This window comes from Lampris incognitus, chromosome 5 (assembly GCF_029633865.1).
Source record: "Lampris incognitus isolate fLamInc1 chromosome 5, fLamInc1.hap2, whole genome shotgun sequence".
Classification (NCBI taxonomy): Eukaryota; Metazoa; Chordata; class Actinopteri; order Lampriformes; family Lampridae; genus Lampris; species Lampris incognitus.
In genome coordinates, this window is record NC_079215.1 from 49,542,605 (window position 1) to 49,563,353 (window position 20,749).

The 20,749-nt window shown below is 44.1% G+C and overlaps 1 protein-coding gene across 1 annotated transcript; it reads right to left on the bottom strand.

Annotated features, from left to right (window-relative positions):
- Positions 1 to 5,992: 5,992 nt before the first annotated feature.
- fdx2 (ferredoxin 2) lies at positions 5,993 to 19,067 on the bottom strand. The gene is made up of 5 exons (XM_056280905.1): positions 18,878 to 19,067; positions 12,485 to 12,536; positions 11,892 to 11,998; positions 11,650 to 11,737; positions 5,993 to 7,004 (listed from the first exon to the last, which is right to left on the bottom strand). Exons 1-5 carry the CDS (start codon positions 19,065 to 19,067, stop codon positions 6,848 to 6,850), a joined length of 594 nt encoding a protein of 197 aa, XP_056136880.1. The 3' UTR covers positions 5,993 to 6,847.
- Between the last annotated feature and the right edge of the window lie 1,682 nt (positions 19,068 to 20,749).

The window sequence follows — 20,749 nt, forward strand, 5'->3', positions numbered from 1 at the left end:
TGTCGTCCAACTCTGTATGCATTCGGAACGTCACACCCTTGAGGTCTGGGTCTTGGATGTCAGCACTTCGGGTGGGGTGAGGTTGCTTTCTGGAAGTCCTGATTTTCCGTGTGGACTTTTGGGAACGCTGTTGCTGCATCTGATGTGCTGTCTCCTCCACTGGCATCTGTGACCATTCTGGTTTGGATGTGGTGATACACTGCTGAGAGGCTGGAAGACATGTTTCCTCTGTATAACTAAGAGAAGGCAACTTTGAGGCTGGCAGAAATTTTGCTCTTGCGAGACTTTGTGGTGTCCATTCTTGTTGTAATGCTGCAATTTTGCCATTTTCCTCAATGACTCGAGACCTCATCCCTCTGTGCATAAAGGCTAATGCAGATGGCTGAGAGGGCAGGAGAGGATGCTGTGAAGGTAGCTGTGGGTCAATTACAGGGTCCACGTTTAAATCTCTATTTGAGTTGAAGTCAAGAGTAGGTGCTTGCTCCAATGTCGGGTACTCTGTTGCACTTAAAAATGGGTTGACTGCCACACCTGTATCTTTGTATGAGCTATAGGTGAGCCTTTGATTCAGCGGTGCAAGGGTGCCATCTGATGCAGATGAGATGCGTGGTTGTGACAAAGTATTTTCAGAGCGGGTCACATTCAAAGAATTCTGCTGCACAGAGACACAATCCAGCTGGGATCCTTTGTTCAATTCAAGTCCAGTAATGACACTTAACTTGACCTCCATTGTGTCCCTGTATGCAGGTGGCAAATGCTCTGTTGTGTTTTGGCTCCCAAGCCCTGATTTAAATGTTTCTATTTTCTGTGAGGGTGTTTGATAATTACTGCACATTGCAGAGTCTTTACAACATCGTTCCCCTAGAGAGCTACTGGATTCCTCCCCATTAGCTTCTCTCAACTCACCTAGATTATCTGCCGAGGGCCTTTCAAGCTTCAAAGCACTGCATCTAATGTAATGGTCTTCTTTTTCACCTGAAGTTGAAGTAGAGGAATGGGTAGGTAGATTATTTAATGTTGAATAGAACAGTTCTGAACTTGAGGCTACTTCATCTAGGTCTCTGTGATGTAGAAGCCTCTCACACTGGATATTGATCAGACTCATCACCTCCCAAGGGGTATTGGATTGAGGGCTTGGCTTGACTAAGGTGCAAGATTTGTATGTCTGGCTGACTCCTGTAACTTTATTTGCCTGGTTAAAAGGCCCCATAGGACACAGATCTTTCTGAAAATTACGAACTTGAAATGAGTGGGGGTCCCCTGCTAGGAAAGGAACCTGCATCGAGCTCTTCTTATGCCCGTTAAGTGATAAATTTGGGTCAAGCAAACTGTTTTGGGCAGGGACTGCTAGTTTAGAGGCCTCCTGGAGAAGGTAGAGTATTGTAGACTGGGTGACATGGTGATCTGGCGTATCAGGGTCTTCATCCATTGTTTCTCAGTTTCCCAATTTGATGGCAGCTTGTGACTCTGCTTCTGTGCCCAAGTTGAAGCAGTGTCTGTCACAAAAAAATCAGTTTCTTGCATATTAAAGCTAGAATGCGGGACTTTGACATATAAATGAATGTTCGTGACATTCAAACCCTTGCCAGATGAGTTCACACAATGATGATAAAGCCAATCACAGCCAGGTAAATATCTTTGTATTTCCCAGTACACCGAAGTTTTAAATCTGGCTTGTGGGGCGACATTACCATGCGGCGAATCGGAAATGCTGCATAATGATGCGTTTTACGTCAACCACAGTGATTGCTTTTCTTTTCTTTTTTTGCTTTGCTGGAGCTGAACTTCCGTGTGACGAAAGCATTCACATGCATGATTGGTTTACCTTCAGGACAAAGCTCTCTGGAAAAGGATCTGACCAACGTAATGTCTTAAAAACTAACAATGGTTCAGTCAATCCTTATTTACAATTTAGTTATTTTGTTGTTATCTTACGTTTTATTCTGCTTAATTGATTTATGCCTTTTTGTATGGTTTGAGTAAATGTTTTACATCTCTTGTGGCGTCTGCTGATTGTTTTCATCCTTGAGCAGGGGTGGGCAATCTTATCCAGAAAGGGCCAGTGTGGGTGAAGGTTTTTGTTCCAACCAAGCAATAGTGTACGTTCGCGTGATGTCACGTGTTGTCAATACGAGGCCGCAGCCATATTGGGAGGACTTACGTAACTGAAAATGGCGAGTGATGATGTAAACATGAAACTAAAGCTATCGCCATATGCAGATAAACTTGAAGGAGATATGAAAAATCGCTACCAAGAGAAGATAAAAAAGATTGGAATAGCTCCACTGCTCATTCCTGCTCAGAAGTTCAGTCCAGAATGTCTACCACCAATTGCATCGCGTGACATTCCTTCATATCTTGTTTTGGATGCAAGCTTTTACACAAAAAAATCCATTCAAAGCCTTCAAGCCTACAATCACATGGTTTCTGGATTCATTAATAGCGTTCTTGGTTGTATTATAAACAAGACATATGTTTTGGTTGTGAAAGTTAGGCATTCTCATCAGATGAATGATTCACTTGTCCAGCTGTGGATCATAACAACTGAAGATGGTGTAGTTCTTTCTGCCCATTGTACTGGTTGTATGGCCGGATTGGGCGAATGTTGCTCGTACATAGCAAGTGTCTTGTTTTATGTAGAAGTGTGGATATGACTTAATGGCAAGTAACATGCACTCAAGTGCTTGACATATGAAGGCATTTGCCTTCATATGTCAAGCACGCTGAATATGCAGAGGTAAATGTCATTCGCTTTAAATCTGCAAAAAAACTGAAGGAAGATATGGAGTACTCATTAAAGACAATGAGAATAAGAATTTTAACAGTGTTGTGATGCATGTAGCTGGAAAACGTCTGTGCCCTGGCGAGGAGGTTTGTGGGTCTATCAATAAACACTTCAAAGCAATCTATAATAACAGTTACTTTTAAGACCAAAAGCATCCACAAAACATCTGGGCACTGATTTTTGAATGTCTTCTCGTTCTGGCCATATGATGAGAGGTGATAATCTGGCGTCCATTGCTTCAATCCAGGCACTAATAACTTTTGAAACAACTGGCCATGATACAGAAAATCGATAAGCAAGGTCCTGGATGTGGGACATTCAAGCCTAACTTTATTAGCACCATCAGAAATTCCTGAACTTTTGTTAAAATTGCTGGTTGACGTAAAACATGTGGTGCCACAAAAATCAAATGTTTTCTTTAAAACCTCAAAAGAATGAAGACCAGTGTAGAATTTAACCTTAGCGTCGTCCTTAGAAAACTCTTATTCGTCAAGAACCCTAACAGGTGCGCCCTGATTTTGAAACAAGAAGCTAAACTCATCTGTACTTGCGGCTGCATCTTTTGTAAGGGATAGCTCTCCCAGATGATCAGGTATTACATCAAATTGTTCGGAAATATAATCCTGCTTAAAGATGTCTCTAATTGGAAAGCTTGTTTCACTTAGTTTTGAAGCCTTTGCTTCCCCTCTTTCCACATTTCCCTTCTTTCCCAGCAGCCCTCTTTCGTCGTTCAGTTGCTCTATCACTTCGGGCCTGCACTTCATCTCTTTTTTTTCGTTCCGGGTGTCAAATTTGTCTTGTCCAAGTTTTGAGTTGAGTACCCGGTCATGATGCCATCTACCCCACGGCTGTGCAGCTGCTCCACTCTAAAGGTGCTCACCGCAAACACTGGGCCGCCTCGACTGCTCGCAGCATGCCATAGCCTACGTCGTTCAGTTGACAGTTCTTCGGCTTGTTCTCCTTGGCGCCTAACGATTTCTGGAACACGACAAAACGATGCGTTCACATTTATCGCTATTATTACCACATTTGTAAATTAAACCAAATGAAGGCTTGTCGACGACTTTGCTGCTAACGTGCAACTCGCCTACAGCGTCTTCACCCTCCATGGCCGACAACGCATTTTTGGTGAATTTTGGTCACGTGTTCGAACACCTAATCAAGTTCCTCCGCAAAGACGCTACTGGTTGATTAGTGGGATCCGGTGTATAACCGCTTGGTTGGAACAAAAACCTTCACCCACACTGGCCCTTTCTGGATAAGATTGCTCACCCCTGTTCTAGTGGATGAAAAGTTTTCAGTTGTAATGTCTGCCTCATTGTAAATTTAGCGGTTGGGGGAAAAAAAACCTTCAGGGTTTTCTGCCAGAAAGCTTCCGGGGTTGGAAACTGGCGGACATTTTTTTAAGAAGCGTCCGAGAAAAGTTTCTGATGCTCCAGAGAGAGAGAGAGAGAGAGAGAGAGAGAGAGAGAGAGAGAGAGAGAGAGACCTCTGATGACCATTGGTGTAGCTTTTCCTCGCTGGAGAACGCGGAACAAAGAGCACTTACTCTCACTGCCACAAGGGGGCGATAGTAACTTCCACACTGCAGCTTTGATGTTAGATATGGCCACAATACGGAACATGATACCGTTTGAATATATTTGGGGTTATTTAATTATCTGGTAGACCAGTTCTGACGGCAGTGGCAGCCTATTGACATCTTACAAAACGTTAGGGTACCCCTAAAGACAGTTCCCAACTGTGGTCGGCAATGATAAATAATGTAGGATAGATGTGTCTAAGTAAATCGAAGGCTGGCGTTTTCTCAATTGGTACAACTCTGTTGCGTCAATTTAGCGGTCATACAATGCTGCACCGAGGCTAACGCCAATCATTCATTGGATGCGCCTCAATTTGATTACTGGCCTTAACGTGGTTACGAATATAAATTATATGCGAAGAGACATTTCAGCCGAATACTCGAGTTGGGAGGGAAAAAAGACGAGCAAATCACAAATGAAATGTAACTCACAGCCAGTCGCGTTTCTTGCGTTGAAAGTGTAGCTACTTGTGTTCTGGAACAGCGGGCTCTCGCGGTAGTGGATGGTGCGCGGCGGCTAGCTAGCGTCGGGTGTAGGCTCGTGATCATGACAAATTGATCACGATATATAACGATCAATAGTTAAAACCGAACCGCAATTGCGCCGGCCCTTCACCTTACCACACGAAAAGTTTGAACATCGATCTCCCCACATTTTCTGGCAAATCAATTGGCGATCTGTGCGATCGTTCCCTAATACTTAACTATACCAAAGAGAAAGAGAACGGGCAATGTAACGGGCTCGGCAAAACATAACTCGCCAAATGGGACTCTAAAACAGAAACGCTCACCAGTATGAGACCGCGATCGCTATGTTGCAAGGATTCTTACCTTCAGATCGACTTCCCCACCCCCCCTCAAATAGCCACTGGCTACCAAAACGTGTAATCGCACGTGTAGGAAACAACGATGGGGTTGGGTCAGTGTTTTGACCCAAGGCGTTTGCAATTAGCTCTAATTGCATCGCCTGGCATATAAAATAGCCAGTCATTCAGCGATCAGATTTTTCGGGATCAAACCGAGGCGCGGTACCTCAAGCGTCCGTTCGAGAACAGTTGCGGTCTGCTGATGGACGGTATCTTATCTGGGGCCAAATTGGAAGGCGTCGACTTTTAGTGTGCTTTTTATTCCCCGCCGAGCAAGTGCTAAAACAGCCACTGTTGTAGGCTACTTTGCTTGTGTGCTTAAGACGTTCGGCACTGAAGAGAATATTTGAGGATGAAACATTTCAAATTTATTGCACAAACTCACGTTTGTTAAAAACATAGTAAATATACACCATACATTTATATTTGTGCGTATGTCGGGACATTTACAGTAAGCTTGACAAGAAAAGACTAGGTAGTGTGCACATTTCAGGGTAAGACGGAGCCTACTGGTCCTCAAACCAGGGCTGGCTACCTGGTCAACAATGAATTGACACCCTAGTAAGGTTAATGTGATGGATTTTTGCAGTAAAACTGAATCTTCTGTTACTACGTGGAAGCAAGGAAAACAAAAACGGTGGTGAAATAAAAGCAAAATTCGTGACACGGTTCAAACACAAGGTTAAACAGGAGATTGTTGCCCTTTGTCCTCTAGGTGGCTCAATGCCCCCTTGTTGCTTGTTTAGAAACGGGATTTCCAATTTTACTTTTGTCAATTGTGATAAATTCTGGTAGTATGTCCCCCCCTTCTTAAAAGAGCCCTGTTCTACACACTGGCTGAGAGACTCCAGGCTGTTTTCAATAACATGCTAGAAGAAGCTCACTCAAGCTTTATAAATAAAACGTTTCATTACCAGGGTACTTAAAAGGTTAAATCGGTTCATCTGGATACAACGATGAGTGATGAAACTTATGTCAATAAACACTATATCCAGATGAACTGATTCAACCTTATTTGATTTTCTTACCTGGATTATTTTGAGCATGCATTAAAAAAAAGATACCAGGGTACTTAAGCTACCACAAGTATTCAGAGTTTTTCAGTACACATACATATATGCTCCAGTAAATGCTATGCATACATTAACGATGACAGTGAATAAAGGTGACAATAACTGAGAAATCATGACCACTTATTACTTGTGCGTTTATCAGCGGTAAAGTGGAATGTTTCCATTCAATGATAAAAGGATGATAAATGGAGGGGTGGGATTTGTGAGACTGAATGGTGTTAGATGACCTATCTGCTCTGACCTTTACGTTTACATTGTATGCAATTAAATACAGGCACTGCGCCAGTTGAAAATGTTGGTCACCATCCATTTCAACATTGCTGTGAATGTGTTAAAATACCCACTTAAGGTAGACTGGCCTGTCATTAATGTAAGTACTACTCAGTAGACAGAGGTCTTCTTTGGGAGTTGCTATCAGCTTCATTATCCTAACCGTGCACAGCTGTTGACTTTCTCCCTTCGCAGAACCAGTGTAACGTGACAGGCTAGATTCTACACCCTTTCTTTAATCCCTCTCTTCACCACTGCTGATTATTTCTCTTCAGTGGGGTTTGGGAACATGACCGTCTACGTAGAAGTTCCTGGTGACCTTGGGCAGGGTCAATTCAATGCCGTCCAGTTCCCGGGTAAGAATGATCTGACAGCCCAGCCTGGAGTTTTCCTGAAGTGAGGGCGCCATGTCCAGCATGTCATCCTCCCTAGAAAAAAAGAGAGACAACATGATAAAGTAGGACTGAATTCAGTAATCACATTTAACTTTTCATATCTAAAAAGCTTGAACATGGCATAATAAAACATAAAGGATCTTTTTTTATTTGTGGTTCTTTTTTACATATGTATCCATAACTTCTTAACTGTGTTGAACTGTGCAGAAGTGGTCTGGTCCTCATTTATAATGAGCTGATCTTCGAGTCACAAATACAAATAGGGCTTGGCGGTAGGGTTGCCAGCCGTTCCTTAAAATAAGGAATCGTTCCTTCTTTGGAAGCTAAATATATATGTGTGTATGTGTGTATAGTGTAAGGCACATTATATTTGTTATGCCTGCACCGCCCCGTCCATCCAACCCCAGTCCCTGTCCCCTGTTCCTTATTTCCATTTCAAGGAGTTGGCAACCCTACTTGGCGGTGCTTCATAGTTTTTTTTTTTTTGTGGATTCTCCCCCCTCCTTTTCTCCTCAATTGTATCCGGCCAATTACCCCATTCTTCTGAGCTGTCCCGATCTCTGCTCCACCCCGTGCCAATCCGGGGAGGGCTGCAGACTACCACATGCCTCCTCCGATACATGTGAAGTCGCCAGTCACTTCTTTTCACCTGACAGTGAGTTTCGCCAGGGGGACGTAGCACATGGGAGGATCACGCTATTCCCCCCAGTTCCCCCTCCCACCAGAACAGGCGCCCCGATCAACCAGAGGAGGTGCAAATGCAGCAACCACGACACATACCCACATCTGGCTTCCCAGCCACAGACACGGCCAATTGTGTCTGTAGGGACGCCCGACCAAGCCGGAGGTAAAACGGGGATTAGACCCACCAATTCCCGTGTTGGTGGGCAACGGAATAGATCGCCTTGCCACCCGGATGCCCCAGTGCGTCATAGTTTAATGATTTGATCTGATAGGTTGTATGTAAATGAGTGTGTCTGCTGATGTGAGTATCACAGAAAAGATTGGCTGTAAAGCTATGGGGAGTTCTTATAAAAAACACTGGACAATGAAGATTTTGCTTCCTCAACACTTTCGGGTGTATTTTATGGATTTTGGGCTGCTGATAATGAAAATCACCTTAAAAATTTCCTATCGCATACCGTTTTGTAGATACAACCTATTTTTGTGATTTCCTGTCATATTCTAAGTCTATTAGTATGTTGCCCACAAAGCAAGCTGTTTTGGTCAGTCCAAGCATGCCTGGGCATGCACTCAGTGTAGGTGCTATGCAAATGTTGTCTTAGGCATGCCTGGGTATGCGTTAGATGCTGGCAGACTGGCTATAAAAAGCTGCTCACATTTACAGATGCTGTTTGGACGCCTGATTATGCACATGTTCTTCAAGCAATTGCATAGTGAGGATACTTAACAATAGGATTTATTGTCTTCAGGAAGATTTAATACAGCAGAAACATCTCGTCAATGTTGTAACAGCTGCGACACATTCTGTTATGCTTAAGGCTCAAAGATGCACCATGAGTGCCCTTATTAAGAAAGCCTATGAGCTCTACTTTGGATGTAAAATTGGTGACCAAGAGAAACCCTGGGCTCCTCACATTTGCTGTGCAGTCAACCTGAGAGCTTGGCTCAGAAGTACTCAGAAGTCAACGCCAGTCCCAATGAAACGGTGAGAACAGAAGGATCATGTGATGGACTGTTACTTCTGTCTGACCCATGTATCTCGCTTCTCAACTAAAAATATGAAATCTATTGAATACCCCAATCTGCTTTCAGCCATGAGACCAGTGCCACATGATGGCCATTTGCCAGTACCAAAGCCACCAGAGGCATGGAGCCTAGATGAGGCAGATGAAGATGCTACAACACATGAACCAGATGTGGAAAACGACACTGATACAGATGTTGAACCCTTTATGCCTGGTTATCCTCATCTGATAACACAGCCAGAATAAATTACCTGGTTAGGGACTTAGTTTTGTCAAACGCTAAAGCAGAACTACTTGTTCCAAGATTGCAAGGATGGGGTTTGCTGTCACCAGGTACAAAAATTTCTATCTTTCGGAACCATCAAGAACATTTGACAAACTTGTTTACGCAGTTTGACGACCTCTATTTCTGCACTGACATTGATGGATTGTTCATTGCTTTGGGTTGTGTGCATGACCCACAACAATGGGGTCTTTTTATAGATTCGTCAAAGTTAAGCCTGAAAGCTGTCCTGTTCCACAATGGCAATGTCCACCCTTCAGTACCCATTGGCTATGCAGTACACATGAAAGAAAGCTACAGTAACATGGAGCTGTTGTTGAAACACATACAGTACAACAATTATGACTGGAACATATGTGGTGATCTAAAAGTATTGGCACTGCTACTAGGAATGCAGCTCAGATATACAAAGTACTGTTGTTTCCTTTGTGAATGGGATAGCCGTGCTAAAGAGTTACATTACATTAAAAAGAACTGGCCGCTCTGTAAGCATTCCATTCCAGGGTAGAAAAATGTGATGGATAAACCACTTGTCGACCCAACAAAGATATTTCTGCATCTTCTTCATATAAAACTCGGATTGATGAACAATTTTGTGAAAGCAATGAACAAAGAAGGTGATGGATTTTGCTATTTGAGACAGATGTTTCCAAGAATAACTGATGCCAAGATTAAGGAAGGCATTTTTGTTGGTCCACAAATAAGACAGGTCATCAATGACAGGGAGTTAGAAGATCTGGGAAAAGGAGGCGTCACACAACACCAATGCCCAGTGGCTTGTGGACCTAAGAGCAGACCACAGCAATATCCCAGAACAAGAACCAGTTATCATCACAGTGGCCGACATCCAACGACAAGTCTGAAGCAATGAAAAGCTGGACTGCACTGGGCCCTGACATGAGTCATGCCTACTGGACGAAGAAGCTAATGGCACTCCATGAATACCTGGCAACACAGATGAACCAGCTGCTAACATCAGGGTCTCACCCTGACTGGCTAACACAGGGAAGAACAATACTGATCATGAAGGATCCCCACAAGGATATAATACCTTCAAACTTCTGGCCGATTACCTGCCTCTCCACAACATGGAAGATCCTGTCAGCCATCGTAGCAGCTAAGCTGAATGGGCACGCAAGTCAATACATGAGCGAAACTAAGAAAGGAATTGGAACAACACCAGAGGGTCAAAGCATCAGCTACTGGTTGATGAAACATTCACCCAAGACTGTAAGACCAGACAGACCAACCTGAGCACAGCTTGGATTGACTACAAGAAAGCCTATGATTCAATGCCCCACACATGGTTATCGGAGTGCTTGGCACTATAGAAAGCCAACAGGAAACTATAGCCTTCAACAAGAACTCAGTGCGGCAGTGGAGAACAACACTAGAGGCCAACTCAAAGACAATCACACAGGTAACCATCAAATGTGGCATATACCAAGGCGATGCACTATCCCCACTGCTGTTCTCCATAAGGCTGAACCCCCTCAGTCAGATCATCACAAAGAGTGGTTATGGATACAGGTTCAGAAGTGGAGTTACCATCAGCCATCTCCTATACATGGATGACAATCTGTATGCCAGGAATGAGCAAGACATTGACTTGCTGTTCCACTTAACCAGGATCTACAGCAACAAAATCGGGATATCGTTTGGATGGGACAAGTGCAGCCGAATGGTGGCAAAAAGAGGAAAGGTGGTGAGGACTGAAGGGGTTGAACTACCAGATGGCAGGATAACAGACATAAAAGGCACTTACAAGTACCTTGATATTCCACAAGCCAATGGAAACCACGAGGAGGCAGCAAGGGGATCAGCTACAGACAAATACCTCCAGAGAGTGAAGCAGGTCCTGAGGAGCAAGCTCAATGGGAAGAATGAGATTCAAGCTATCAAATCATATGCCCTACTAGTCATCAGATACCCAGCTAGAATAATAAGCTGGCCAAAGGAGGAGGTAAAGGTCACATATATCAGCACACAGAAACACCTCAGAATGCATGGAAGGTTCCACCCAAAGTCCAGAAGTCTGAGATTGTACAATAAGGGAGAAGATGGGGGCCGAGGGTTAGAGAGTGTCAGAGCCACTCTCCAGGATGAAACAAAGAACATCCATAAGTACATATGAAAGAGGGCCCCCAGGACGAACTACTGAGCGAGTACCTCAGGCACCACAAGACAAGAGAATGGGGAGGAAGAGGAGGTATCATGGAAGGCCAAGCCCCTCCATGGGATGTACCATTGACAGATGGAAGACACGGCTAATATCGAGAAATCCTACCAGTGGCTGGAAAAGGCTGGACCGAAGGACAGCACAGAATATGAAACTGATCATTGGTTTCGGTCATTATGCAACTGTACTTTTTATAAGGGTGGGGATACCTGCACTCAGTTCAGACTGAAGAGGTCACTTAGATGAGTGATGAAATGTATATGTCAATAAACGTTGTATCCAGATGCACTGCTTCAACCTTTGTTGATTTTTTTACCTTGATTATTGCAAAAGATATTTTAATGCTACATTTAGGGGAAAAGTAACAACAGCTCATATTGGGAAAGTATTTAAATATTTATATCTTTGCAACAACACATATACATGTACATGCATTGGCTCACACTCATCCACATAAAGCTGCAATGTTTGTGCACAGACAACATCAAGTCCTTGGATCAGCCTCACCTTTCAACTGGCTCTGGAAGTTTGTCAAGATGACTGCTGTTCACATAAACATGGCATGTTGAGCAGGCTAGTGATGCCTCACAGGCTCCTGGAATAGAACGCATTAAAAATTGACCCTGTTGAGCAGTTATCCTTTATTTACAAAAATTCATGCTCCACTGAAGTTCTTTCTGTCTAAGTGTGTGTGTGTGTGTGTGTTTGTGTAAAAAATGAAGTGTGTGTAAAAGATGAACATCTCTCACCTTCCAGTTCAATTCCATTCCTGTGAGCCAGATACAGCACATTATCTCCCACTTTAGCCTTCACTGGGATTCTCTGGCCAGACCGATCTATATACACCACATTGACCCTAAACAGACATCAAGTCCTGTTTATTTGGACAGCACTAAATCACAATTAGTCTCATTCAGTAAATGACAACGGGCCCTGCTCTCCTTAGACACTCAAATTTGGATGAGGGGGAATTCCACAGGAAAAAAAAACTTTTCACAAAACAATTCAAGAACTTCAAGGAGAGCATCAGAGGAGACATCCCTCTTGTAGGGAAGAGGCTTACAGAAGGGGCTGTGCAATAACATATTTACAGTTACAATACAATAAATGCACATGACTATACTCAGTTATAGCAAAACATATATTGAGATGTCAAGCAATCTCCCCTAAAGACAAGACCTGAAAACATGACAATCTTGAAATGTTCTCACATATCTTAATGTCTATGACACCCTGATTGAAATTAAATATCCATTCACTTATATGGAGATTGATAGGCATGTTCAGGTGCAACTTCCAAGGCAGGCCTTTCCTTCAACCTAAAACCACTATGTCAACTTACACATCGTCTGGGTCCTCCGCGTTGGAGCTCATCTCTTCATTGCTGTATAGACCTTTGGAAATATGACAACAGTGGTAAAACATCAGCACGGTCTGTTTGTTTTGCAATGGCATTTCAGCAATTTCCACAAAATTCATGCAACATACAATGTAATCACATGAATACTAACACTTGTTGCCCAAAGTTTGACGGCAGAAGTTGAGATGATGATCGATGATGTATTTTGTCATCAGACTTGAACAATATCGTGCAATAGTCACATTGCAAAGGATGCAATGTTGTTGTTTTTTAACCTGTGCTCTCATCAGGCTTGGTATACAACACAGGGAATTGGTATGTAAATGTGTCCTAGACAGAGTTAATCTGCAAGTGGAGTTCAAGTTCCCCACCTGCAAAGGAGATCTTTATTAATTATCAAGAACTGCTTAGAATAACTCCATCCTTTAGATGATCTGCAGGATGACAAGAGCACAGGGTTTTTGCTATACATTTGTAGCTCCCACCAGTCCCCCTCTTCAGCATGTTTGATCAGCTAAACAACCAGTCAGCATTGCTTCTCCAAGAGGGGGACAATCAATCACCACAAGTGAAACAAGGAAACTTTGAAATGAAAAATGACAACATGTATCTGATAAGACAGAAACACAGAAACAGATGATGACGTGTTTGACAAAACATGATTACACTGATCTTATCTATCAGTTCAGGATAGCAGTTATAGTGATAAAGGAGAAGAAAGAAAATGAGAAAAAAGGAAAAGAAAGGATTAAGAAGAAGGATGTAATCCAGGGAGCTTGTGAGGCAGATGCTAGCAATGTGTATGTGTATATGAAGTGTCAACCTGTGAGCGCACATGATTAATCCTGTTATATTCTGGTGTCTGAGATCGTGACTTATTGTAGTGCCTTCGGGCAACAGACAGGCTCTGTAGCCACCCATGGGCCCTGCAGATGTGCAGACACCCCACAACCAAGAGAACAGCCGGAGCCCAAAGCACCACAACCCCAGAGGAACACCGAGCCCACAAGGGGGGCAAGAGCCCACGGGGGGGGGGGGGGCAGGAGCCTGCAGAGCAACAGCCCCACACTCCCCGGAGGAGCACCCCCCACCCAGCATTGCCAGATGCACGATAATGTATTTGAATGATAATTTTACCCGCTGTACGATCAATAATGCCAAAAGTCCCATTATCAGTCTAGGCTACCTCGTTTTAATTCATTTCCTGACACAATTAGAATAGTAAAATATGGATCCTATGTCTGTGTTTATGCATCTCTTCTCACATGACACCTTTCCAACCAGTCATGCCTGTTGTGATGATGAACGTGACTCACAAGCGAGGCTGTCATTAACTTCAATCAAATCCTCTTGAAGAAGGAGGAGGAGGAGGGGGAGGAGGAGAAAGGCAGTGGCATTGTATGATCAGAAGATACAGGTAGATGAGTTTGAAAGAAGCAGCAGGAAGAAATTGGAGGAAAAAGAAGAAAAGACAAGAAATTTGAAGTTATACTGATGACAATGACAACGAAAGAGAAAGCCACTTGGCTGGAAAAAAAACTGATTGGGAGCAAGGTCAGATTTTGAATTCTGTCGGACAAACATGCGAGTTGGATTAAAGACAACATTAGCACTGTCAACTTAGTTGATGTTAAAAGATGTGGATTGGTCATTGTTGGATGTGTGTCACAGACACAACTGAAGAAGGTATTGGAGATATCTGAGTTAGATGGTTACCAAGTGTCATGTTTCCCACGTAATAAAAGAGTTCCAGTAAAGGGTGTTGTTGATGGAGTACCCAACGCAAGTGGATTTACAGAATGTGACATTTGTTGACACCATTGATTGTTCAGAATGAGTGACTGAGTATTGTGTGGAGGAGAGAAAAGAATGGCCTCCAGAAACTTTTTGAGCAACTGGTTGTATATTTGGAGAATGTACCTGACTTTTATCATAGGATGATGAACAAATGGATTCTATTTGTGTTAGGTTTTAATCTTTGGAGGGGAGTCCTGGGAGGATTTTTTTTCTGGGAGTATTATTGCTGGCAGCTGTAGCCTACTAGCTAAAGCTTGGGATTTCATCCCCCTGCACTGTGTGGAGTTCAAGGGCTTGCTGTATATTTGTATTTATTATATGTTTGGATTGTTAACAAGTGCTGTGCTTATCCTTTATTACCTAACTTGTGACTCAACTGTTTGCAGTTGATAGAAACACCAGTATCTGGCCATTTATGGTGACAATTGTTTATTAATCAGGAACCAGGAACACTTTGTCATTTCACTTCATGCACTAGTGTGCATGAAATGAAATGAAACATCGTTTCCCCCAGTCCACAGCAGTGCAGCACAAAGACAAAAACACACAGCCAAAAACTACAAGAACGCATATATCCAAACTAAACAAAAAATCACTGTCCAGGAGAACGAACGCCAGCCAGGATGACTGTCGGAACTGCCAGTCTGCATGGGCTAGCAGTTAGCTTAGTCTGCCCCACTTCCACGTCCTGGCAGACTGCCCTTGGTGTTGCCCCTTCCAGTGCAGCTCCCGGCAGGGCCGTGGTCCTTGGGCCCACTGGACACAGCAGACCAAGCTCCTTCAGCCGATCCAACACTAGCTCCCCCAGCAAACACCTTCGACACACCTCCTGCACTACACAAGATGACACTAAAAACAGTCAAGGCTAGGCAAGGCCGCTGCCAGACCACCCTCGGTGTTATCGGAACCGCCAGTCTGCACGGGCTAGCAGTTAGCTTAGCCTGCCCCGCTTCCGCGTCCTGTTAGACTGCCCTCGGTGTTTCCTCTTTGGGTGCAGCTCTGGGCAGGGCCATGGTCCCTGGGTCCACAGGATACAGTAGAACAAGCTCTCCCAGCCAATCCAGCGCCAGCTCTCCCAGCCATCAAATAAAGACAAACTTAGATGCAGACGTGGACAAAGACACTGCATGGACGGTACTGGGTGAGGCCGCCGCAGACGTGAATTCGCGTCACCATCTTCCCACACCGGTACTGGGTGAGGCCGCTACAAACATGAATTTGTGCTGCCACCTTCCCACCTCCTCTCTCGCATACTGAATTTTGAACAAACACTCAAAGCATTTAATTTGCTCTATTCCTGTGTGGTATGTTCGGTCACTGACAGTTTAGAAAAAGACAGAACCACTGCTTGTATTTAAACATACAGGGCTCCAGCCCTTTTGGGTTAGGTTATTACATTATCAACATTGGCCAACTACATGGGTATTTCACAAAGAACCTGAACTTTGCACATAGAAGTGAGTCTAGTCAGGGCTATAATTAACACATACCAACATTTGTTTTTCCAGCTGACAAGACAAGCTGAGCATGCCAAACTATTTAGTCTCATTATTAAAGGGAGAAACTTTGCACACCTCTATGGGGAACGGGGATGAATGCAGACAAAAGCTATATTAACCCAAGCACAGAGCATGGAGAGCTGATTCTTATACGGCATCTTGCAGACAGACATGCATTTAGGATTAAATGATGTAGGTTGTAAATTGATGACGAATGGTCTTCCCTGCATTCATTAAAGACTGATTTTGAACTAGAAAAACATTATGCTCAAACTTTATTTGCATAGCACTAGAGCATGTGAGCGGAGTTGAGCAAAAAGAAACGCCGCTCCCCAGACACGTGGCTGTGCGTACGCTCTGCTCCATTGCTCCTCCACTCGGTTAGTGTTCCCTGCTCCCAGAAATTTTTTTAAAATTATTTTTTCTGCTAATCAGCCAAAAAAACTGCAGTGTTTTGAATCAAATTTATTTTAATAATCTGGACAGTTCGTTGACCACAACAGGAAAAGATGAAAGCCACTTTATTTGACATTGTAGATTACAATGAAATTTGTTCTCTGCACTTAACCCATCCTATTGTATAGGAGTAGTGGGCAGCTGCAGCGCCTGGGGAACCAACTCCAGTTCTTCTTTCCGTTGCCTTGCTCAGGGGCACAGACAGGAGTATTAACCCTAACATGCATGACTTTTAGAAAGGGCAGAGAAGAGGGGGATGACATGCAGCAAAGGGCCCGGGCCAGATTTGAACCTAAGCCACAGCGGTAAGGACTCAGCCTTGTGGTATGCGCTCTACCAGGTGAATCACTGGGGCGCCCCCAACATGCATGTCTTTTTGATGGTGGAGGAAACCGCAGCACCCGGAGGAAACACACACAGACACGGGGAGAACATGCAAACTCCACACAGAAAGGGACCTGGGATGGCCTGGGGTTCGAACCCAAGACCTTCTTGCTGTGAGGCAACAGCGCTAACCACTGGGCCACCGTGGGCCAGATGATAGCCTAAACAAATGCGATTGTTACCATTATTCAAGCAAGGGATTATTATCCACAACTTATGGAAAGTCTCTATTTTAGATTTAAATAACAAAGAATACAACAAAAATACCTGTGTATGTGTGTAACGCACACATTACACACAAAGAAAAAATTGTTATAGCTTAATTAAAGGGACAATTACTGAAACGAAACAGAAGAATTTTAGGCTAACTGCATTTAGGACATAGGAAAGGAAGGAATCATGGCACAGTGAAACCTTGTCCAATAATAGCCCGCATTAAATAATAAAATCACAACAGGTGGTCAATGTGGGGACTCGAACATTTAATACCAAATACCAAGGCAAATGCCAGATATACATATCTAGCCATCTGGGCAAGGGTGCTGCTTAGGCAATGCAACATCATCAGCGGCACGGAGCGAATTTGAGTGATCTGTTCAACTATCTGTTCTTATATATCAATGGTTCAAGTGCACTCCTTGCTCAGGTTAAATTAATGGCACCCTGCTCCGTTCACACAGTCTGATAGCCACTGTGCTCCACATCCTACACAGGTTCTCATTTAGACCATATGTCTGTTTTCATCCCGTCAATTATATAGCAATTTATTTCCAAACACAAATGTGGTGTTTTAACCACGAAAACTGTTATTTTTAATCGACAGTCTGTCCATGAAAGGACAAAAGTTAAATTAGATTTTTTTAACATAATAGCCACAATGTAAAATATAATTCATACCACCATTACATTAAAAACACCCCTTAGCTGCACTAAAAATGTCGCCATTAATCAGAAATGATCTTAACCAGTTTACATCGTCATCCATGGCTTGGAGAACACCAAATCCCCCCCCCCCCGCCATCTATTCAAAAATTCAACAGGTTGCCATTTGTGCTCTCATACTGCCGTCTAGCGGACGCTTAGAAGAACACATTAAGTGACAAGTATAGTGTATACAAGCTACGTTTGTGCTCAATAAATAACCAGTATACTACAAACAAACAAAAACGCAGATGTTAATAATGTCATCTTAAATCGATATTAATTCTCAAGCCCGATTCAATCAATATTATTACTTAAACTCAATTCATACAGTGAAGCTTGAGTGGGGAATTTTCTCTCTCGTAATGATTGTATGTATGTAGGGCTTTCCGCTCAGACACCGATGAAGTGGTAGCACCCAACTTTAAACGCCTTAAGACGTCCGAAACTGACGCGTTAACAGGGAACCTTCTGTCGTCTTAAGACGCACAGATTTGACATATTGATGCGAACGCCAAACGAGAGGCTTTGGTCCAACACCCGTTCATAAAATACGTGTTCCCGAAATTACACATCGACGCCTGGTTCGCCTGGCTACGACTCGCGTACGACAACTGTCCTCAAAACAGGCTAATTTTAAGGCTCTGGTCCCGCGTGGCAACGCTGCCCCCCATCCTCCAGACGTGGGACCCGAGCCGCGGACGGCACACGCCTCCTGACGCAATGTTAAGAAAACCAGGCTCCTCGGTGGCGTTAGGCTGAAACTCTCAACGCTTTATAGCAACAAAGTCTAGCAGTTTTTTTTTGTTTGAATGACTACTCTTAAAAGAAAAATATTCTAGTGGCACCTGACGGATACGTTCCTATTGTGATTAATGGCTCTTGGAAAAAAACAGAAACGGGAAATCCTCTACTCAATTCCTAAAGTGACGAATCGTTCGCCAATGGCGCTTTGAAAGTTAAAAGCTGTACATATCTGGTGAAATGACACAACTCGTTTCTTTATCGGTCAGCACTGCAACACGCGCGGCAAAAAAGATCGTCGCGATGTAGATTTTTCTCCGTTATGTCACTCGCCCCCCCCCCCTCGCGCCCCCCCCTCAACAGAACTACGGCCGACTTTCTGGGGCTCGTGTGGTGAGGTTCCCCCCCGCGGACTCTGAAGGGTTTGCCACCAGGTGATTGATACACAATCACTGCGACTACGTTTTGGTGAAAACCCGATCGGCTTAAACAAGTGGGGACGACGCTGGACAGGGCTAAACGCAAGAGCAAGCTGTAATGTATCACCAGGGATGCGGTCAGCCATGCTACTCACCGATTGTGGTCTGCAAGTTTCGATGTGAAGTCCGAAAACGATCAAAGCATCGCCCTGTTGACGGACTGGCTATACCACCGACACAGGCGTTAAGTCTGTACAGAGGACATGAGCCACAGTCTGGCATAACTCTATGCGTGAGTCTCCAAGACAGTCCCACGCTCGACCGGACCGCAGCGGACACCGCCATGACACTGTTTTGATCACGTGAACGAACGCAGCCAATGGGGGAGCGGCGGCCCCAGGCGGGCAGTATAGTATTGCCTTGCTGCGTTCTGCTGCTCTGACAGCAGGGGGCAATACTACCTCGGGTTTGCCTACGTTTGTTTGTTAGGGTTATGTTTTGAAAAAAATGTTCTCGTCTCCACATAGACGAGAGAAGAGAGACTTAATTAGTCTTACAGCTGACACACACACACACACACACACACACACACACACACACACACACACACACACACACACACACACAGATGCATTCTCCCAAAGCCATTTTGACTCACTTCTCTCTTGACAGCCCTTCTCTCTTGTCCTCATGGTTTTTGTAGCTCACAAACAGACTCAGAAGACAGCCGGAGGGGACAGATGAAGGGAGCATGCAGGGAGTGGTGCAGGGAGAAATGTTCCTTCTGCATTCCCCCCCCCCCCCCCCCCCATCCTGCTGTCCTTCCTCCAGGGGCAGCCAGGAGCAATGGGCAGCCCTTTCCTTTAGCGCCCAGGGACCAGTTCCAGGTGGACATCCATGTCGGGGTCAGGGACAAGACAGGGGAGGTTCTGCATGTTTTAATTGGGCTTCTTTTTGATGTTGTAGGAGACCCATTTGAGCACAGGGAGAACATGCAAACTCCACACAGAAAGGCCCCTGGTCAAAAGATGACCCACCTGAGCATGGGGAGAACCTGCAGAGTACACAACTCCCCCGCTGCCTGGCCCGCCCGTGGTGGGACTTGAACCCAGGACCTTCTTGATGTGAGCATGCTACAATCTTTGAATGATGCCAAGACATAATGTTGTTTTGTTTGTCAACAGCCTGATCTATCTTCAGATAATAATGTGAAAAGAATACAAATTATTTTTACATTAAATAAAAGCATTATTCCTCCATTCATTATATATGCCCGCTTTATCCAGGTCACAAATTCAGTACAGCCCCCCCCCATACACACACACACACACACACAGAGTCACTCACACACCTTTCACATCTATGGACTATGCTTCCATGATGGACAATTTAGAGAGTCCGGTTCATCGTGTCTGTCTTTGGACTTTAGGAGGAAACCCAAGTAAAAATATTGGAGAACATGCAAACTCAACACAGATGGATTGGAATCGAACTCTCTTACTTGACCATGTTACTGTGAGGCGATGACAACTAGATAGCCCTGCCCAGAAATAGTTATCGTGATTTTATTATGTTATTATAATTTCTATGAAGTTTTACTAAATTACCCTTATAACATGATGTTACACAGAATAAGATTAAAACGGTCTTCCGTCCCCCAGGTTTGGTACATCAGGCAGGTATTGGGGGGTGGAGGTGAGGGGACATCCTATTTAGTACATCTGAGAACTGTGACGCGTGAAGAGATGTAGTGCACTACACAGGTCCCCTTCTTTAGGCGAAAACCCTGTTTAATCTCTCTTCTGTCCCGTTCGGTCTCCCTCCTTCTGACCTATTTCACTTTCTCTCAGAGAGAGAGAGAGAGAGAGAGAGAGAGAGAGAGAGAGAGAGAGAGAGAGAGAGAGAGAGAGAGAGAGAGAGAGAGAGAGAGAGAGAGAGAGAGAGAGAGAGAGAGAGAGAGAGAGAGAGAGAGAGAGAGAGAGAGAGAGAGAGAAGAGAGAGAGAGAGAGAGAGAGAGAGAGAGAGAG